The sequence below is a fragment of the Amphiura filiformis genome, chromosome 2, assembly GCF_039555335.1.
Source record: "Amphiura filiformis chromosome 2, Afil_fr2py, whole genome shotgun sequence".
NCBI lineage: Eukaryota > Metazoa > Echinodermata > Ophiuroidea > Amphilepidida > Amphiuridae > Amphiura > Amphiura filiformis.
In genome coordinates, this window is record NC_092629.1 from 75,259,134 (window position 1) to 75,281,867 (window position 22,734).

At 35.4% G+C, this 22,734-nt stretch overlaps 2 protein-coding genes across 2 annotated transcripts in view; both read left to right on the forward strand.

Annotated features, from left to right (window-relative positions):
• Positions 1 to 5,605: 5,605 nt before the first annotated feature.
• LOC140146615 (BRCA1-associated protein-like) overlaps positions 5,606 to 22,734 on the forward strand; it is a 77,451-nt gene continuing 60,322 nt past the window's right edge. Inside the window, exon 1 of the mRNA XM_072168483.1 lies at positions 5,606 to 5,804. Within this exon, the coding sequence (XP_072024584.1) occupies positions 5,723 to 5,804 (82 nt within the window). The 5' untranslated portion in view covers positions 5,606 to 5,722. The remainder of the gene's footprint in view (positions 5,805 to 22,734) is intronic.
• LOC140137016 (uncharacterized) lies at positions 8,887 to 17,373 on the forward strand. Its single transcript, XM_072158679.1, has 5 exons — positions 8,887 to 8,993; positions 11,939 to 12,107; positions 13,545 to 13,668; positions 14,545 to 14,657; positions 16,967 to 17,373. Exons 3-5 carry the CDS (start codon positions 13,548 to 13,550, stop codon positions 17,285 to 17,287), a joined length of 555 nt encoding a protein of 184 aa, XP_072014780.1. The 5' UTR covers positions 8,887 to 8,993; positions 11,939 to 12,107; positions 13,545 to 13,547; the 3' UTR covers positions 17,288 to 17,373.

Sequence of the window (22,734 nt, forward strand, 5' to 3'; positions counted from 1 at the left end):
CTTTGTTTACTCAAGGGCTTTAATTTGATATATAAAATGATGCAGTTTGATGGCAAATTTGAATTCACCTAGCATACCTAAAATATGTACCCTACGGCGCCATTTGTGTAACCCTAATGAGTTCCGGTAAAATACAGAAACTTTTTGAGGTATTTTGGGCTTGTCTTTAGACTTATTATTCAGAAAGAGTGGCGAAATATAGCTTAAATAAAAGTGTAAAGCCTATACATAAATTTGAGTCGCCAAAAAAGTCGCATTTTTATAATTATTGAGACAATAGGTCCGCGAATTAAAAAATGACAGAATCGGGTTTGCAGTCTTGAGAGCATGTAAAAAACAGTGAGGGCGCTGTTCACGGCCTCCTAGCGGGAAAACAAGATGGAAGGACCCCCATACATTGAAACATATGTTCAACTTTCATCGATTTGCAATCGACTGGTCATCAAAAAAATTTTTTTAAACAAGCCCAAAAGGCCTCAAAATGAGCAAAGAAACCCGGTGTTTTTACACACACATGTTTCAATGGGAAGATTATTTAGTGGTGTGCACCCTTTAACCTACGCCGGTCTTGGTTGAGGTTTCTTCTTCTTCTTCCTATACCGGTATACGTGCATATCTCAAATTGAGTATTGTCGCACGGGCTTAACGTGCATAGTTTAGGTATCCCAGGCAAACCTTAGTTAACACATTTGCTAGTCAGCGAAATTCGTCGAGACCGGGCCCAAACACAATGCATATTTACATAGAAATTTGAATTTTTTTCGAAAATAGGTCGGTGAAGGAAACCTACATAAATGGTCGCATGTCATGAGGTGGTCCATTTTGTGTTACATGGTCAAAATGGTCAAAAAAATTATAGATATTGTAAAACTGCAACATCTCATACCATTTTTACCTCAAAAATGTTTATCGTTTTAGTGTAATTGCCTAATTAATAACTAATTAGCCCATAGGCTGCAATGTAAATCAAAATTTTCAAATGCATTTTTCTCAAATTGGACCTTATTCACATAAAATACCCCACAACAAATGTCTGAAGTTGGATTTTGTCCAATGTGCCAGGATATGTTCACAACATAGTGATGCATCAGTCTCAACCTTCAAAAAAAAATAATCTAATAATCGCATTCACGATAGGCCTATACAGGATGGGCCAAAAAAAGTTGATATTTTTAAATTAAAATTTAATTAATCATTCATATTTTCCCAACACTACATCCTACCATTTTTATAATGCAAACATTAGTTTCCTTGTGCAATTTCCTTTAAGAAAATACATACATTTATCATGATGATACAGTGAATATTAAAGGAGATATGGACCTTTGCCAGTTTTTGCATGTGATTGCATTGACTTCTGTGCATTTAGAGGCAACCCGTAGTACAAAATGTAATGAGAAACTAATGGAATATGAAATTGATCAATTTTGAAGTCAATCTTGTTTCTTTGAGTAATTGGCTCTAAAATGAGACATTAAAAAGCTCAATATGACAAGGAGTTATGAAGATATAATAATTTATTCAAACCAACACTATGGAAATCTTACATTTTCCTATGCTAATACATTACTCCTCACCCACCTGCTCCTCACCCACCTGCTCCTCCACCCCGTCAATTTTCAATTCCAGATGATGCCATTTATTTAGTTTGACTCACTTTTCAGTACTAGTTTACACAGTTTTAGCCCTGTTCTTTAGCTTTAAAATGAGACCCAAAGTAGCTCAATAGGACAAGGGGTTGGTTCACTATGACATTTTTCATTCGCCTACATTCGAAAAATTGTAACACCTCCACCTTTTTTGGGTACCAACTTGTGACATGCGACCAAATATGTTTTCTATACTTCACTTGACCCAAATATATGATTATTTATGGTGATAATCAAGTCGCACATGGAATTTTAGAGGGATTTTGATAGCAGTTCCATTAAAAAAAGCTGCTATCGCCATGAGACTAATTATTACAAAGGCATTTATTAAGCGCCATTTCTAGCGATCACAGCGCAATATAATACAAGCATAATACATATTAATACATTTTTAAAAACACAAGAATATAAGCAGCATAGTTATTAAAAACAAAATTAAGACAAATTTAAAATAGGCAATTAAAAAGCCTATACATAAAATACACATCAAAATTTTAAAAGCGCGTGGGCAGTGGTGTCATACACAAACTAAAAATGTGGGAAAAGGTGGGTTTTAATTTCCCTTTAAAACTTGACACAGAAATTGATTCACGAGGGTGATCGGCAGCTTATTCCATTCCCTTGGAGCAAAAGCCTGGAATGACCGATCACCCGCAGTTACTAAGTTGGTTCGCTGCTTCGTACAGTCGTGTAGAATCATGTCCAGCTCTCATACCTTCCCTGCCAGGTACACGTTTGCACAGACAGTCAGAAAGGTATGGCGGAGCTTCATGGTTAAGACACTTGTACACATAGAGCATGTTTTTAAACAAAATCCTGTCATTCACCGGCAGCCAGTGCAGATCAGACAATAGAACTTCCGCATTCTGGTCTCGGGGAACACGAAACACCAAACGAGCCGCTCTGTTTTGAAGCGACTGGAGACGTTTAAGGTCTCTACTTTTGACCCCGCATACAACAAAGCATTGGCATAGTCCAAACGAGAGGTGATCAGCGACCTGGCAAGATGGTTACAACAGTCAAAATCAATGTACCGACGTATTCTAAACATGTTCCTGAGATGGAAGTTAATAGAGCGACACATATCACTGACATGCTTGGACATGGACATAGTTGTGTCAAAAGTAACACCAAGGTTCTTTACAGTGGGTGAAGCGGCAATTTCTGCATCTCCAATCTTGACTAAGATCTAGAAACACCCCTAAATGCCGTTTGGGGGAATTTTGTTAGCAGAATCTTTTTGATGAAAGTCAATCTTTGACAAGATGTAACTTTGTTACGGAAAGTGCTATTACAAAAATGTTTTCAGTTTTGGCTTTCTTTACTCAAGGGCTTTAATTTGATATGTAAAATGATGCAGTTTGATGGCAAATTGGAATTCACCTAGCATACCTACATTAATAGTACATTACTAACATGTACATAGTTTCATCATGCTCATAAGGCCCTTCGCACTTGATTATTAGTTTCCTGTTTAAGATTTTGAAAAAGGGACGAGGTGACTTTTAATTATTAATTATTAATTATCTTTTATTTTCTTTATTTGGTTTGAACTATTACAAGCAACTATCGACTCGCTTTGACAAGGGCGGGCATTTAATTATTTCACAACAATATTTGATTTTATAAATAAGTGAAGGTGGTGTTGTACTCTTTGTTCATTCATCATTATTGTTGATATTATTAAAGTCAGAAAATGGCAAGTAGAAGTAGTTGAAAGTTATTTTAAAGGAGAAAATTGGAAATAAAAATAAAATAACTAATTATTTTGAGATTTTCAATTTTGGACGCGGGCGGTAAACAGGAAACTAATAATCAAGTGCGAAGGGCGTAACTTAGGTATGCTAGGTGAATTCAAATTTGCCATCAAACTGCATCATTTTATTAGGTATGCTAGGTGAATTCAAATTTGCCATCAAACTGCATCATTTTACATATCAAATTAAAGCCCTTGAGTAAAGAAAGCCAAAACTGAAAACATTTTTGTCATAGCACTTTCCGTAACAAAGTTACATCTTGTCAAAGATTGACTTTCATCAAAAGATTCTGCTAGCAAAATTCCCAAAACGGCATATAGGGGTGTTTCTAGATCGTAGTCTCATGGCGATAGCAGCTTTTTTTAATGGAACTGCTATCAAAATCCTCTAAAATTCCATGTGCGATTTGATTATCACCATAAAAATCATATATTTGGGTCAAGTGAAGTATAGAAAACATATTTATGTAGGTTTCCTTCACCGACCTATTCTCGAAAAAAATTCAAATTTCTATATATTCATTGTGTTTGGGCCCCGGTCTCGTTGAATTTCGCTGACTAGTAAATGTGTTAACTAAGGTTTGCCTGGGATACCTAATTTTATATATCAAATTAAAGCCCTTTAACAAAGCCAAAACTGAAAACCTTTTTTTCATAGCACTTTCCGTAGCAAAGTTACATCTTGTCAAAGATTGACTTTCATCAAACAATGTCAAAAAGATTCAGCTAGCAAAATTCCCCAAAACGGGATTTCGGGGGTGTTTCTAGATCTTAGTCTCATGATGATGATAGCAGCTTTTTGGAACTGCTATCAAAATCCCTCTCAAATTCCATGTGCGAGTGACTTATCACCATAAAAATCATATATTTGGGTCAAGTGAAGTATAGAAAACATATTTATGTAGGTTTCTTTCTTGCCAGTTGTTTTAAATTTCTATGTAAAATGCATTGACATTGTCGGCGTGAATTTGGCTGACTAGCAAATCATGTGTTTGCCTGGCATACCTACATAACTTTTGTCATGTTTGTGTACATGCTCGTCTACGTTTGGCGCACAGCTCGGAACACGGAAGTAATAAAAAATTTACTTTAGTAACCTTACGTTGAAAGTTGTAATTTTGTGTTTTTGATTGCAAACGGGGCACTACACTAAATCCTTCCGCATTTGGTGTAACCTTGTATAGTCCCGGTAAAAAAATAGCACCTGGGCGTAAATATATCAGCCTCTAGAGGGTACTGAATTTAAGTGAATCGTGCTTGTTTTTATGAAAAGAATAGAGTAGGGCCTCAACATTAAAAATCTGTTCCAAAAATGTTTCAAATCGATTGTGAATTAGTGACAGGCTGTCGGAATAATATCAAGGCCGGAACTGGTAAAGAGGCGAAATTATCGGCTGAAATTCGTGAGGGCGCTGTTCAGGTGCCCGTAGCTCAAAAGTTCGACTGAAGGGACCCCAAAAAAATAAATTTTTATTAAATTTCAGACTTTATACTTTTAGAAAATCCATACGACAGTTTCTCAACTTTAGGCAAAAGGGTAGAAAAACGAATTTACTTTCTTGTGTTTTCACGTGTATTTCAATGGGACGATTATTTAGTGGTGTGCCCCCAAAGATCGGCTATCCCTGAATCAAATTCTGCACCCTTCGCAAGAAGGCAAGAGGCAAGGACAAGGTTAGTTCATGAGTTCAAAAACAGTTACTATGGCCACTTTGTCAAGAGTGCTTGTGCTATAGCACCCCATACCCATTGTTGTAGGTAAAATATTCTTATCACCTTGTTCTGACTACTTATGTTGTAAAATATACCTCAGATTTGACGAAATTCCGCAAAATAAGGCCTCCTTCCGCAAACAAAATTTGCCAATTTTCATTCAATACATGATTACTAAATACCATCCGGAGAAGGTTGATGAAGTATCTTTTGAAAACCTGCATTTAAAATGATCTTATATGAGAAACGTTAGTATCAGAAATATTTTCTAAAACACAATTCTTTACGATTTGCTGTATAGATATTTTTCAATACGCATAATTGGTACAAAATTGATTAAAAAAATCGAAACAACTTTAAACGAATATAAAGAAAAATCCTAACTTCGGCACCTGTTATTTTCAGCCCGTGTGCTATTTTACGCCGCCAACGACACTAAAAATATAAACAAAAAAGAAAATGTCGACGTTGTGTCGAAATCAGTGACAGAGCAGAAAATCGGCTGCATCATTTATAGGAAAAAACATCATTGTTATTTCATTTTTAGGAAAATTGTTTGTCAGCAAGTGTTCTCTATGTGTTGGGTTCGTGATATAGAGGCCTCATGTCCGTTTCTTTGGTGGTTTTGAGGATTGAAGTCCAAGACGATTCTCCAATCCCATTTGCTGTTTTGTATCAATCTGCAGGTAAATAAAAGTTAAAAACGTTTTCCTGGCTGGGATGGGTACAATTTGTTCTACATGTAATATATATATATATATATAAGTGGAATAGTAAGAATGTTTTGAAGAGTGAAAGGTAGACTGTTTGATACCATATTTCACCAAATAAAATAGTTAGTAGATGACCCGGGCCAAACGTGTGATGCCATTGTAAATGATTGTTATACATGTATGATTGTAATTTGGATAACCCAAGAAAGTCTCTATTGAAGCTTATTTCCATTGGGGTCCATTTGAACACCGGGATACACCCATCGAATGTGTGTCATCAGCCCTCAGATCGGCCCTCAGACTGTAGGAACCCATGGATTCGATCCGTGTAACACCGGGATGGGTTGGGAACAGTCAGGGGTTATCACCCTACATGTACTCTTTTCGAAACTGGCTGCGAGATACATACATGTACAGGTATGGCTCTCTCTCTGTACACAGGACCGACGGCTTAACGTCCCCTCCGAAGGACGGAGTACTTTCATGATTCATTTACCCAATTCTAAATGAACCATGGGGAGAGCAGAAGTCTGAATTTAATCTACAGAAGTTGCCAATTAATTTCAGACTTTTTTTTCCAAGTCAATATCCCAGAAAATCGCCACCGCCGGGAATCAAACCCGGGACCTCATGCACTACAGGCAAGTACCCCAGGGGTGGAATTTCGTAAAGTGCCACAGGAGTCCAAGTGGATTCTCGCAAGAGAGTTTTGCCAGAGTCCATGGATTCCCGTAAATGGATTCTTGTTGTACAAGCTTGCTACATGTATGTCTGGTTCCATACAGCAATATTTACGCAGTATTGCTGTCTGGTTATCAGGTACGAATAATTCCGCATGATCCTAGCATTTAGGTCTAGGTCCAGAGACACTACAAAACCGGAAAAAATTTTGCAATTTCGGGTACCCGCTCGAAAAAAGTTTGGGTACCCGGGAGCCGAATTTCCCGAAAATGAGAGCCTTACCCTCCAGTAACTGTAACCATCTCTTCAGGTCCGTAGATGTCATTATGTTTATGATAAAGACTGAAGTCTTGCTGGCAAGACTAGTCTCCACCACACGGAGTAAGTGTGGCTCACGCATGCAATACGTAGTATCAGTGTTACCAAAATTTTCAGCGTCAAGGCGCGGCGGCTTTCTCAAAGGATTCTCAAGTAGCCCAATTTTATTTTATTTATACACGTAAAAAAAAAAAAAAGCGCCAACCGGATATTTGGGCGTATTATTTACCCCAATTTAGAATGCAAAACACCCAATTAAGCAGAAAAGCACTTGACTTTAAAACTTCTGGTACCAAGTTACTGACCGATCAATAAATGGTCACAAAACCCATTGTAAACTTAGCAATTTAGAGCTTCAGAGACTCAAAACTTTTATAAATCGGCCAACTTGAAAGGAAAATACATCAAAATACTGCCGCGGCCTGAGACTGGCAAAAGTAGCCCAATTTTAGGCAAGTAGCGGCATGTTTTTTTGAGTAGCGGCAAGTGATCACCAAGTAGCCCAATTGTGCGCCTAAGGCGTTGGCATTACTGCGTAGTAATATTGCAGCGTGGTAAAGCTAAAGCGAGTCTCCTCACAAGTGCAAAGTAGGGCCTAATGGTCGTTTTTTACTCTGTTCAAAACGTGACTTGTTGTACACCAAATACAACCCCCGAAATGGCCTACTTTTAGCGGACCTCAACAATCTGGATTTATTGAGGCCAAAATATTTTTCTTAAAAAACACCAGCAAACTTTGGGGTACTTCAGGATGACTCTCTGAGTACAAATGAAACTTTTGCCAAATGAAACAAATAACTTCACAATAGGGTCAACTTAAAATAAACATTTTACGTACCGGTACATTAATTTTATAAGGTCCCTGGTAATTAATGCCACCCTGAATGTGGTCCAAAAATGGACACAAATTCAACATGCAAAAGAGCAACTACAGTAGCATGGTGCCTGTTGTACGGTCACTCCTAGTAGCGCGATTCAACTTCAATAATGTGTGTATTAGGCCTATCCGGGGATGATCCCTGGCCAAAATTCATAGATTTTCTTTTCTGGGAACTGGAAGTGACAGGTCATTATTAAAATCAACGTTTAACAGGTCACATTTAATGTGAGCACAGTCATATTTATGCACTTGTTGCCATTTTCAAATTTTCAGTCAGTGACGGTATGATACGTATTACATGTATGCCCGATGAGTCAAAGACGTGCAGGTGCTAAGTCTAAGACCTATTTCAATCGCATATATATTTTTTGTCAAAATAAGGTCAAGTGTAAAGGGGAACTTACTTTTTTTGAAGTGTTTAGGTTGGATTCTATATGTAGTTAACAGAAAGTTAACGGAATACTTGCAATAAGTTCTACAATTTCAAGACTGTGCCAAGGCTTATATTAAAGGGCATTTCGTGATCCACAGCCTCATCCCCCACTTTTCTCAAAAAAAGTTGAGATTTTTATATCACTGGAAACCTCTGGCTACATAATGTTTATGTACAAAATATTTCTTGCAGATTAATTTGTTTTGCAAAGATATCGTGAAATTTGAATTTCGTTCTGGTGCACTAGAACGAAATTACAATGCATTGTCTATGGAGCAGTGTAATACACATAATCATGCATAACTCGCAAAACATAAAATCGGAATCAACTGAAATTTTGGGAATAGGCTTTTTTCGTGGATATGTACTGAAAAATGTCATAAAAAGAGGATGCTAGGATCACGAAATCCTCCTTTAAGCGCAGGCAGTGGCACCGAAGCTATTTTTACCCCATGGTTACCAAGTTTTGACTCCTGAGCTGGTGTGTCGAATATTTTACACTAGATACAAATTATAGGACCTGGGGCCTATTTCACTAAACGCATCTTAATGGAACAGTTCTTACGAGTCAAAAGATCGGTCGTACACTAAGACGGGTCTTACTCACGCCTAATACTGAGTTTGTGTTTCACAAAACTGTTCTTAGCTAAGTCTTGTCTCACGACGATAATGAAATAATTTAACTCCGCATGAGTTTGAGACTACGAGTCAGATATTTGTGACCTTTGACCTCATCTAAAAGTTTTGCAGTCTGGTCGACTCGAGTGCTGCTGTCTGATCTGACTACTAGAATACTACTCATTGTACTGCTTTTGAGTTGATTGCCTAATAACAGAAGAGAATGGGGAAGGTATGATATTATTTACTTTCGCAAGTTAATGTAGATATAGTAGAAGACAGTTGTGAGAAAAAATGACTGTCAAATAGTAACTTTGTTTCGATTTTAAATGTGTGATCTTGGTGATCAAAAGTTTAAGCTTATTTACCATGCATGTTTACCGTACCGATACTCATTGCATGCATGCAATCCATGCATGCATGTACCGATTGTACATGGCCTTCTTCGTGATCTAGCCTTTGTATGGCGAGCCACAGCGATCCTGACTCACGTACATCATCATGCGCTCGTGCTGCGCCGAAAGCTTCGGAGCTGGTATTACCGATTTTGCATGAAGCTCTTTTACGTCAGAATTGAAATAGTTCATGTAGTTAGGCCCTATTTAAAACAAAAATGTTGGAAAAAAATAAAGCTTGTCCGATGGAACAAAAGGTATGTTTGTACAGTTGAAAACAATATGGGGTTCCCCCTCAGTCCGAAACACCATCAGTCCAAACCACCGCTAGTCCGATTTTAGATAAGGGCTAAAGGATAGGGTTAGATTTTAGGTTAATACATGTAGCGTTATGCACATGTCAACGTATTCCCCAGCCCTGGGGACCCGGTACTGGTGGGGACTTCCCGGCAGCGTGACATCCCGGCACTGACCTCATTAAAGTCCCTGCCTACGGGCATAAATTTTCTGTACATCCCCGCTATGACTCTGCCCCTGCTAGCCGGGCTACAGCAGTAGTCAGTATGACAATCCCGCACAATTCCTTTCAGGACCCCATGGGCGGGACTTGTGTCAAAACAATGTACAATCCCGCTAATAAACGGTACGGTATACGGAAATTTCTTTGTTTGTTTGGGTTTTTTTTTGTGAAATGCTACTCAATTTTGAAATAATATCATCAACACATACCTAGATAGAAATATGAAATATATAGACCTATCCTGATCCATCACAAACTTTTTCATCTATTAATGTCAGCAAACCATTCGATGACTAGCAACAGGAAAGTTATGAATCTTTTTTACATCAATCTCGAAGGACAATTTCCAATGGTAGTAGGCCTACTCTTAAATAGGTATGTTCATAAAATTTTGAAGTTCAATATTTTTAGCTGAAAGATCTTTCATTTGAAAGAGAATCAAATTACCTAAACAATAAGGGGTCAATCATGTTTCTAGTGCATAGGCCTATACTTTTGAAGTTACAGACAAAATGGTGTCATCAAATTGTTCAAAATTTTGTGTGTGAAATTGTGACAGCAGGCACATGTAAAATGTACACTACTGTATGTGACCCCAGATGACCTCCTATTCTTTATTGTAAGAAAGCTGTTTTGATGGCCTTGATTTACACACAAATTGCTTTTGCGCTTTAACGAGTGTCCACTTGGTGGAATATAGATTGCACTATGTGATAGCTTATGAATCCATTATTATGCCAGTACCAACATAAGTCAACATCACTTAGGTTTTGGTTGTCAAAATTAATTTTAGTAATTTTTCCATTGAGCCCTATAGTAAAGCCATTTTTGGACCGTACAGGCACATTCCACTTCCCTATGGACGAATAGCGCCACCTATAGTATGTGATGTGAGCCTGACTATCTTAAATGGTCAAACACAAATTGCGAGCCCTATGATTCTCCAATGGCGAATCACTTTCAGCCATCTTGGACTACTTCAAGAACAGTACTGCCGCCGTGTGACGTCAGGGGGCTAAGGGGCTTAATAGCGGAATGAAAAGCAACCATGAATAAGATGCACTCTCAAAAATTTAGGGATGAGTTTTTTGTCGGGACGATTGTATTAAAAGTAATTTCATTTGACACAATGGATTTCAGTACAATTATTCAACTTTTGTGAATAAAACTTCAATTTTTTTTCTTGGTTTATTTTTAGCGAATGGCAAGCATCGGTATTTCACGCAATGCGCACAGCAGCTGTCACAGTCACATAAAATGCTATTTCTTACTATTTTTTATGTATTTTAATAACGAGCTTTTTTTTATAACCAAACTTCTACATGCAGGTAGGCCTACTATTATAAAACAGGGCGTGATTTGTTTTAAAAACGGCTCGCCACCTGATGAGACCAGTGTATTTTTGTGTCTTTATTTTGTACACAGCAAGACATCCGTTGTAAAAACATGCAAAGGCCTATGGAAATATTCCATCAACCACCCAAGCAGGATTTTCCTCTTTAGGCCTAGATACCAACTGCGAAAGACGGGTAAATCGGCGGAAAATAACATAGGCCTACTCCCATATTGTACATCTTTTTCCCTACAAAATACTGAAAATCCAGATACTACTTGGCATGTCTGGATCATACAGTGTAATAAAATCGAGATCAGATGGTGCCGGCAGCTGCAGTAGGCCTACTAGAAAATACTTGTGGTATACTGATGTTTTTAAATGGTGTGACTTCTTCATGAAAGTCCCGCTATGTCCCGGCAGTGCGGGAAAAAAAAGTGTACACCCCGGCACAAGCCCCCGCTAACATGAATGCTTGGCCCGGTATCGCGGGTATGATCTACTGTACATCTAACTTCCCAATATCGGCAGCAAGTGTGATCCAATCATTTTATTTATTTGCCAAAACGCCTTGATTTAAATCACTCCGATTGAAATCATTGATTTAAATCACAATTTAAATCACTTGATTTTTTTTTAAATCACTGTTTTAAATCAACTTTTTCCATTTTTTTACCATTTTTGATACTTTCTTAAATTGATTGTTTGAACATTCCTAATATTTCTTCATCTTTTGGATACAATTAAAATACCTCTATGATGTCAATTTATCTATTGCCAAAAATTCATCTGCAAGGTGCAAAATTAAACGGTTTTTCCCCTATATATTCCCTCAGTATCATTGGGTCAGCTATTCATTATTTATGTTATAATTATCTATTATTATATCATTTTTTAAATTTATTCTTTTTTATAAATTTAAATTTCAGGATAAGAGAGCTTCAGAGTCAGACAAACAGGGCCATGGCAAAAGAATCAAAGGGAAGGATTATAGCGAGAATGAAGTTCAGGCGCTGTTGAAATTTTGGAAGCAAATAAGCCTTTGCTTTTTGGCAATGGTGGGAAAGGTAGCAGCAAAGAGGAGAAGGTAAAAGCAAGGTATGTGCATATTTATAAATGTACACTTGGGTTCATCATCATGAGACCTGTTAATTTGAAAGTGTAATTTAAATTTTCTACCAACCATAGTAAATGTGTTCCACTATCCAAATAAATGACTCATGCCAATATTTGGTGAAATCCAATTTATTTCTATGGATTTATTTAAATATCATAATGCCGATGCCATTCCCACCTCCCTGCATCTAAGATATTCTAGCGGGGGGGGCAGGGGGTATAGGCGCCAATTTTAAGGGGTGGGTAATTGGGTTCAAACAATATGAAAAAGGGGGTCAATGGGTGTAATATGTTGAAAAGGGTGTCATTGGGTATAAAAAAAATTTGAACATATTTTGGGACACCCTGTATTCCGAGATTACCAAACAGCTGTGATTTTTTTTTTCCTTCTTCAGTTGGCTCCCCCTAACCTCTAACCAAATCAATGTTGTTTACTTTCAGTTTATAACTGCAAGTTAGTAATAAGCAATGCATTAAATGACCCATTTTTTATTTGAGTTTTTTTTATTCCACCCTGTATAACTTCAAGGTCACCCTGTACAGTGAGTTGAAATGTGTATATTTAAATTGCTTTTGCCTTCAGCTTTCCAAAAATGTATACTTTTGCTAGTTTAGGGTTGATAGTTGTGGAGATATTCTAATTTGAAACTTGATTGGTGTAAAAATTCATAATATTTGTGATGTAACGCTAAGGGTGGCGAGTTCAAAACACGTGGCCATATGTGAAGTTCCCACTTTCCAAACACTGAAAATTTTGTTAAAATTACAAAAAAGGACCATTTTCAGCCTAATATTGGAAAAATTGACAAAAACATGCTATTTTACCCGGGGCTATTTTAGTCCATGTGAATTTGAAAGGGACATAGATCAAAAACTCAGGCTCACAGACATTCACCATCATTAACTTTTTTGGTTCAGAATAATTAGGTTGACATAATGACATATTTTTTAAATCAATAAAATATATATTTTTTTTGCCATGCAAAAATTACATTTTTAGCTCAAAAATAGCCAAAATAGCACAAAAATATGGTTTTTGCCATTTTTTTATATTTTAGAGTTGTGCTGTGACATTTTTATTCACCAGTGTTAGACAACCATGTGATATGTAACATCTACAATAGAAATGAAATTTCTACTCAATTTATTTTGAAAGTTACAGCTAATTTAATATTTGACATTTTTGGGCAAAATGGAAAAAATCACGATAAACACATTTTTAACCCCAAATAACTCCTAAATTAGTAAAGTAAAACGTGGGAACTTTTTGGATATTAATTCAGACATATATTTACTCTTGATTTGTTATGTTTTTATGTTCTGCCCAAGAGTGGACTACAGAAGTGAAAGATAAATGCCCATGTCTCATAGTCTAATACATGTATGTAAAGAAACTATGTGTTGTGTTGTTCTTTCCAGAACATGGAAAAAAGCTGCGATAGCTTTGAGAGCAGTTGGGGCCCAGAAAGAGACTGGCAGAAGATTCGCATAAAGTGGCGTGATTTGGCCTTTCTAGGAAGAAATTACAAATCCCCAGTGACAGGTAAGTTCAATATAATGTGTGAACAAATTCTATGGTTATATATGGAATGTTATGAAATTCAATGTTTTGTAGTCAGGTCATGCTGAGGTCAAGTGTTGAAGCTTGCGAAATGAGCTTAAACTTTGTGAAGATAATCTTTTGATATGAGTGGACCATAAAAAAATGAAACTGTGGTTATCTGAGGTCATAGAGGGGCTTAATGTATAAATGATAGCAAGTAAAAAAAGTGGGATCATGTGGGCGCACTAATTCAACCGAGGTCAAATTTCATACTTTGTGCAACACAACAGTTGAACAGTGGAACTTTTATCCGCAATAAAATGTGCGCCAACAAGATCCAATCTTGTATTTTCGATGATAGGTTATCCCTGGATAATTATCCCGAGATAATCAGGTTGTTTTTAATGGTTGGGGTCAAATCTCATGCAGAAGTCATCAAACCAGAAGCCACCACTTACATTCATGGCTCTTGATCCACAGCAGCTCTAGTTCTCTTTGACATTTGGGGAATGGAGATTGATATTGGTACAGTGCACAGTGTAATTTACCCATTACCAACTTCAGAAGTAATGCACCATATTGCCTTAGCTCCAAAGCTGCAGCACCCATATTTATCCAACAGTCAAATATGTTGAAAAATCACCCATGGACTATCATGTTCATTCTTTTTCAGGTTCAAGACATAAAGAGGGAGATTAAAGTGGAACTGAAAACAAGTAAAACAGACTTTTTTGTAATAGTTTAATCAGTATAAGTTACAGGTCCTTTAGAATAGTCTCAGTGTGTGGCAGTGTGACTGGAAGCTAACCAAGATTGACACAGGGTCATCATCATCATAAACATTTAAAAAAAGGTGTGTTTTTTTGTATATTTCAGGAGGTGGACCACCATTGGCTTATAACAAGGTTCTAGAAGAAGTCTCAAGTATACTCGCTGTGGAAGCTGTACACGGTATTCTTCCTGAAGATGAATCCATGACTGATTCACAGGTACTTTAACTTTGATCTTAAAGGGCAGGTCTATAGCAAAAACAACATCATATCATTGGCAAGCTAATATTATGAGGACAATGAAAATGACTCCTTTTTTTTGAAAATAAGACGTTTAAAATTGATATTCTGCAAAAAACAACTTAAGCGGTGAGTTCCTTCGAACGAGACAGATTTGGCCTAGAAAACCAGTGACGCCATGAAATGAGATGTGCCCGCAGAGAAAAGGGACTAAACGCTCTCGATGGACAGAACGATACTGTTGCTGTTCACAGAAAAAAATCCAAATTAAGTATTACAACTTTCATGGTTTTTAAACATACGGATAAAATCAGCCACTTCTTTTTTATATATTAGACAATTGTGATATTACAATTCATATGTATATCAATATCATGAGAAATATTAGGCCTAAAAATAAATACATAATTTGAGCTTAGAATTTCATCTGAGACTAGCATATAAACCGTGTCAGTCCACAAACTCATGTATCTGATTTCCCTATATATTGCAATGATATAGTTTCAGTTGGATGAAATATTACAAAGCAAACGCATAGTAACAATTACTGTGTGAGCTTTGTTCCCAAAAGAGAACAATAGCGTGCATATTGTTATGCAGCATTGTTATGGTAAGTGATAGTACAACTCATTGTTGCTAATGTCAAACTTGTCAAAGTGATTGTGATTGTATGATGAGAGCACGATAAAGTGTCCACTTCATTTACCTACGTCATAGCGCTAAAACTACAATTATCCAGAGATAAAAAATGTTATCCTGGGATAACATGATTATCTCGGGATAATTATCCCGGGATAATATGATTATCCCAGGATAAAATGATCATCTCAGGATAATTGTAGTTTTAGAGGAGAGCGTGGCCTAGCGGTTAAGGCCTAGGACTGTGAACCCAAGGGTCAAGGGTTCGAATCCCAGGTCCGGCTCTTTGCGCCCTTGAGCAAGACACTTCACTCTACTGGCTTAGTGCTTCGGAGGGCACTTCAAGCTGTCGGTCCCATGTACATGCATATTTTCTCACATTAATGTAGTGTGCACGTTAAAGAACGCCACAGGCTATTCAAAAGAGCAGGGGATCATCCCGGTCATGTTGACTGTACTTCAAAATACACTCATCTACTCTAGGTTCCAGAGTAAAAAATTAGTACAGCTTGTCTGTACGAAAAAAGCGATAATACTCATACATATGAGGGAGGCACTTATAAGGAAGAAGAAGAAGATAATTATCCCGGGATAATCTGATTATCCTGTGATAACATGATTATCTCGGGATAATTCTCCCGAGATAATCATGTTATCCCAGGATAATCTGATTATCCCGGGTTAACCTGATTATCTCGGGATAATTATCCTGAGATAACCTGATTATCCTGGGATAACATGATTATCTCGGGATAATTATCCCGAGATAACATGATTATTTTCCAACAAATATTTGTTACATGTCACCCATGAGGCTCCGTACATATCAAACATATTGATATTTACCAGTCCTCGAGGTAAACTTCATAAATCTTATGATATGGATTTTCTCCCCAAAACACCCAAACAAATAAGGCCTTTTAGGAAAAAATCAATATGAAAGGTCAAAATGTTCAATTCAACAACTCTTCCCATACCTTTGCACAGTAGCCAAACGTTGATGAATCCACACTTTTCCAGTCACTTGTGACACAAACTCAAGTTAACGGAAGCGCCCATATGTGTTACGTGTGATCGCATAAAATTTGTCACGCCAGGAACTTGCTTGGTTTACATTTTATTTGTAGTTTCATTGTTCAGTGATATCAACAGAGAAATCACTGATTTTCTTGTAGGCCTAAGGTTGAGTGGCATGAAATAATCATTCTAGACGATCTTTAGCTTCTTTTCGCTGTGGGCAGGGATTCAATCATGTATTATAATATCGCAAATTAAAAAAAAAAATTATTTGATATCAGAAGGACATTCTTCAGATTCGGGAATACAATTCGATATGACTAATGTGCTCTCATGGCCAAAAAAAATACTGTCCAATTGCTCATACCAGAGCTTTAAGCAAAAATTGCTTAATTTTCATGAAACAATTTGTAAAATGCTGATAATCAATGACAATTATAACTTGGCACTATCTGTTTACGGCCTGAGTTTACGGTCATTAGGTGAAATTGTTGGGCCTCTGCCCTCGGAAAAACTACCTTGGCCCAAACAAACCGCTTCAAATGTCCTGCAATGACCTCAAAATAGATAGCGCATAGTTATTATTATCACAATAATTGTTTCTCTTTTAAAATTTTTCTTGCATATTAAAGGAATCTCAAAGCTCCACAGAATCGGTTCATATACATGTAGTGCCAACTCAATCTACAGTACCACCAACTCAATCTGGGAAGAAGAGGCGGAATGAGGATAAAGAAGAAAGTACATGTAGCAGTAGCACACCAACCAAAACGGCCTCAATAAGGCAGTGTGAAATACATGAAGAATTGTTAAATATTGAGAGGGCTAAACTCGCTGTCAGTCAGCAATCAGCCAAGAGTTTAAGTACCATTGCTGAAGTGCTGAAGCAGATCCATAATGATCTTAATAATCTACAACCTTCAGCCATGGACTTGTTTAATTCAATGCAGTAAATAAATATATAGTATGATTGTTATAAGCTGGTACAGGGTGTCCCTGAATGAACTGTATCGTTGGAAACCTAATTGTCTGGGTATTTTAACGCATACAACTAAACATAACTAAATACTTGGTGTGGTTGAAGAATAAATCGGCTATCACATACCTTTTGAATTTTAACAATTGACCATATCGTTCTTGAAATATAATAATTTTACGACACTCCCTCATTTTCAAGCCTTTCCACGGATTAAAATAACACTCGATGATCTATTTTCAGAGGCCATATTGATTTAATAATTCATCTCAAAGCCCCCGCACACATTAGTAAAATTGCCTGTTCTTTCATGTAATTCCAGCTTGGTTGAGTAAACTTTTTTTTCCACTGTTTCATTTTTTTTTTCAATCCGCCACACACAAATCTGTCAGACGTCAAAATAACCTAAAGCGTAAATCTCAATAAAAATATTGTCATCTTGACCACAGTGCAACCTACTTGAGAGATGAAAAGGTCTATTCTTGTCATAGATACAAAAAGTTAAAGTAAAACAACAAATTAAAAAAATAAATAATTAAAACTGCATTCTGTATTAGATTTTTAAATTGGGATGGGCTTTGAGACGAACTATTAAATTGAGATGGCCTAATCACTGAGCATCATCAGGGCATTATGCGCCTCTTGTAATTGATAGATAATAACTCCATGGAACAGTTGAAAACTAGTAGGTAGTTTCAGAAAATTCTTTTATTTAAAAAACGGAGCGGTCAATTGTCAAAATTCAATAATATGTGATGGCTGATATGTTCTTCAACATCATCAGTTATTTAGTTACATTTGGATTATTTGTTAAGGGAACTGGAATGAGCGTTTCGACAACATTTTTGTGGGACATGAGAGCACATGAGACGTGTCGAATTGCATTCTGAATGCGAAGAATGTCTTTCTGATATCAAATAATTTTCATTTTATGAAATTCACGATATAATACAAATTGTATGACAAATTATTAAAATTTGATATTTTTCACATTTGTAGATATAACAGTCCTCGAAGTAAATTTTATAAATTTAATGATATAGTCTAAAAGTGTATGTAGCTGGGAGGAAAAGCCGACGATCAATTGAAAATTTTGACCTTTCATATTGAAAATATGGATATTTTTCCCAAAAGACCTAATTTTTTTGGGTGTTTTGGGAAAAAATCCATATCTTCAATACAAAAGGTCAAAATTTTCAATTGATCGTCGGCTTTTCATCCCACCTACATACACTTTAGGTAGAAATCATCAGATTTATAAAGTTTACTTTGAGTACTGTTAAATATCAAAAATATCAAATTTTAATGATTTGCCATAAAATGTGTATTACATTGCAAATTTCAAAAAATCAAAATTATTTGATATCAGAAGGCCATTCTTCGTATTCAGAATGCAATTCGATATGTCTGATGTGCTCTAATGTCCCACAATAAATACTGTCCAAACGTTCATACCCCTTCCCTTAAAGTAGCCAAAATAATCAGTTCCTGACCATACAGTTCTTTCAGGGACACCCTTTATAATAATCTTTTAATGGGGCTATTTCATTATAAATGACAACATTGAGTCCCAAAAGGGGTCAAAATTCAAACTCATTTATTTCATGCAAATTCATTATCATTTCAAAGTTCAGATGGTGTGTCAATAATTCTCAAAATATTAGAGCGTCAAACCCTCAGGAACCATTAAAAAAATTAAATTGAATTTTTGCTGTGTAAAAACATAGCTGCCGTCTGGAGGGGACATTTTTTAAACAATTTAATACACAACTTTGAAAGAGTATATGTAACCAACATTGGGTTCATACTTATTCATATTTAGTCTGTAATAATTGTTGTATGTTCCTTTACACTTCAGTGTCTTAAATATGCCAGTTTCAATATAAAACAATTAGTAAATTGATACTAATCCAGATAAATGGTGCAAAATTACTACATATTTTAAGGATAAACTTTATCTTCACATGAAAAATTCATGAAATAGTCATTTTGTCCTGCCCAATAGCTACACTGATGCATAAGTGAGTATTCTGCGTCAATCTGTTGTACTAGTCATGGAAAACCTAAAATAAAAGACCCTCCTGTGTCATTTGTTCTGGATAGGACACATTTTTTAACACATAATAAAGCATACTTTAACTTTAGAAATAGCTGCATCAATATTATTGCATCAATATTATTCAATATTATTGCATAAAAGATCCCCAGCATTTAAAATCCACTACAAACAGGGTTAATATTCTGGTTAAATTAGGAATATTGCAATTTTTAGCTAACCAAGTTCAATGCAGAATAATATCATATGTGTTCTCAACAACTGGACAATAATTTGAACACTAAAGTGGTTTGTAAGCATAATTTGCAATAAAATGCAAAAATTTCTTGTGGGTTTGGCTCTTTGAAATTTTTATTTTTAGTTTGTTTACCAATTCATGGAAATGACATAATTGTGCTGGAGAGGACATTTGTTAAATTGCAAACAGAATCGTGGATACAGGCTTGCAAAAATGCAACAAATACCAAATCATGTGCCACCTTGGTAGAAGGAAGACCACTCTTCCTCTACAAATTTCACATTCTATGATATAATCCTTCTTATTTCAACAATTAGTAATTAACTTCAGTTCTGGAGAGGACAAATTTTAACGCTGGAACTGTGGTATCAAGAACAAGTGGTCTACTGTATGTAAAATAAATGAATTCCTCAATCAGTGCCCTGTCCCATCAATTGGTAATATAACACAGATTATACAGGTAGGGTAAGGGTTTATATTTCCTCTTTAATGTTAACAAAAATGGAGGCATGAATTGGAGAGGACACTCATTTTTTTATTTAACGCATAAAATGCCAATTTTGCAAGAATCTACGGAATTTTAACATTTTTGCACCAATTTTCACCATTCAACTTGCATGATGTTCCACACATATCATATTTTCATTGCAACAAGCACATTGCCATAGAATGTACCTAATTTTTCAAAGAATTAATTCAGAATACATGGGCAAAATGAAATGGGACTCCAAAATTGGGTTAAAATGTACCTTTTGGCAATTTTTTATACAAAAAATAGACAGAATTCTGTAAAAATGCTCATGTAGCTTGTAGTTTGTGGCATACTTAGAATTAAGTTAATAACACTGCATTATCACCCTAATTATATCAACCAGATATGATAAAAGCCATTTTTGTGAACGTGTCATTTATAATGAAATAGCCCAATGGTGCATTTCGTGATCACCAGCTTCATCCACCACATTTTTTATACCATGGGGAAACTCTGGCTACATATAGTTTGGGCACAAAAATTTTCTTTCAGATTCATGCGTGTGGCAAAAATATGGTCAAGTTTATTTTATTTATTTTATGTTAACAGAAGGAAATTACAACACCCTAACAACACAAATGTTTTACTGAAACATTTAAATGTAGGGTTATTGGGTGTAAAATGTTTTAAAAAACATGCTATAATATTTGTGAAAACTTGAAGCAAAATATTTCAATAATGTTATTTACATGTTGACAAAATAGTTTGGAAAAATGTTTGCCATGAATGTTTTACAAAAACATTTTCACAACATTTTTTACATGTATTGTTTTTTTCATGATATAAAACTTACAAAAAACTCTATATAACCAGAGTTTTAAAGCCTCATTGTGCATTCTCATTCAAATTTTGTTCTACTTTGCCAAATATTGTAAATTAATATTATCACTAACAACTGTCATGACATTTTTCTGGTCATTGTAAGCCAAACTATTGAGGTAAAATGAAAGAATAACTCACTGGTGAGTTTTGAGCCACTTAAAGACCCATTCTGTGATCCCAGCACAAGTGTAAAAAATTTAAATTTTTACAAATTGCTTAAAAGTGAAGGATAAATCATTTAAATTGTCATTTGGTATTTTTGAAATGACAAATTTGGCAAAAAAAAAGAAGAAAACGGCAGTACTGACGAAGTTGAAGCCCAATTCAATACATGTAGCTAATTTAGATACTGTCAGTATCTCAATTACAAATTCGTGTCTTATTTTATCTTAAATACACGGCTTTTGGCTGAACCATTCTGCATTTTGATGATTTTTACGATCGTCCGGATGAGCAAATCACTGAATGGGCCTTTAACAATGGGTTTCTATGTGGGATTTAAAATCATAATACACATCCCAGCAAACACAAAAACGTTTTAAATAAGTTATATTTTGGCTTTTGGTTTAGGTAAAAACGTTTTAATAACATTAAAATGTCGGGTTATATAAAGGTCTTGATAACGTTTTAAAATGTTTTGTATGAAAACACACTACAACAATATTTTGAAATGTATTAAAAAAATGTTATTGTAAACTATTTTTGCCAAATATTGTGTCAATACTTAAATAACATTATGTTAAAATATTTGAACCCAGCAAACACAGAAATGTTCTTAAAATGTTTTTTTTAAAACCTTTTAATAACATTTAAATGTCGGGTTATATAAAGGTCATGAAAATGTTTTTAAAACGTTATTGAAAATATTTTGGGCAAACATTTTTTGCAAAATATTTTTTCAACCCCAAAATAACATTCTGTTTAGAATGATTTGTACCAAGTTTTCAAAAATGTTTTTGGAATGTTATTAAAACGTTTTTATACCCGACATTTAAATGTTTTCTGTAAAACATTTTTGTTTGCTGAGCAGTAGATTATCAAAAAATGCTTTTTAAGGTTATGAAAACGTTTTATACTCTTAATATACCCTTTATATAACCCGACATTTAAACGCTTTTCTGACAACCTTTTATAACCATTTGCGAATGATGTCGAAAACGTTTTGTGTTTGCTGGGATAATCATGCATAACTTGCAGATGCAAAATCACAATCAACTGAAACTTTTGGATTCAGTTTTTTTTCAGTAGATATCTACCAAAACATACTATCAAAAGGGGATATAAGAATCACTAGATACTCCTTTAACTCTAATGTTGATAATATCAATACCATTGTAATTCTAGTTAATTAATAAAATATAAACAACAGTTTCTTGAATAACTTGTTTCTTTTCAAATTTATTTTGTACAAAATTTATTACTAGTAGTCTTCAAATTTCTGAAGCTCACAATTCCATTTTAGTTTCCTGTCCTACAAGGATTTCTAGAGGAATTGGAAGGTATTTTTCCTTAAAATAAATCTCAAACTATGAATGAAATCAGTAATGTAAGAAATAAAGGGTAATGCATTATACTTTATGCCCAAACAATGTGTCCAAGGCAGTAAAACGTAAATAATGGGTGAGGCACCCTTTAATTATATTCCGTTACCACAAAATATTGTGATTTAAAGATAAAATATCTCTTTTTTGCCCAAATATTTGAAGTTGTGTACCTCAAGGTGGAGTACATATTCGGTATTAATGGTAATTGTTATGGTGGACAACAACAAAAATT

Coding starts and splice junctions, on each gene's coding strand:
- LOC140137016 (XM_072158679.1), top strand. CDS start 13,548: ATGGAAAAAAGCTGCGATAGCTTTGAGAGCAGTTGGGGCCCAGAAAGA. Junction 13,669..14,544: donor TTACAAATCCCCAGTGACAG/GTAAGTTCAATA, acceptor TGTATATTTCAG/GAGGTGGACCACCATTGGCT. Junction 14,658..16,966: donor AATCCATGACTGATTCACAG/GTACTTTAACTT, acceptor TGCATATTAAAG/GAATCTCAAAGCTCCACAGA.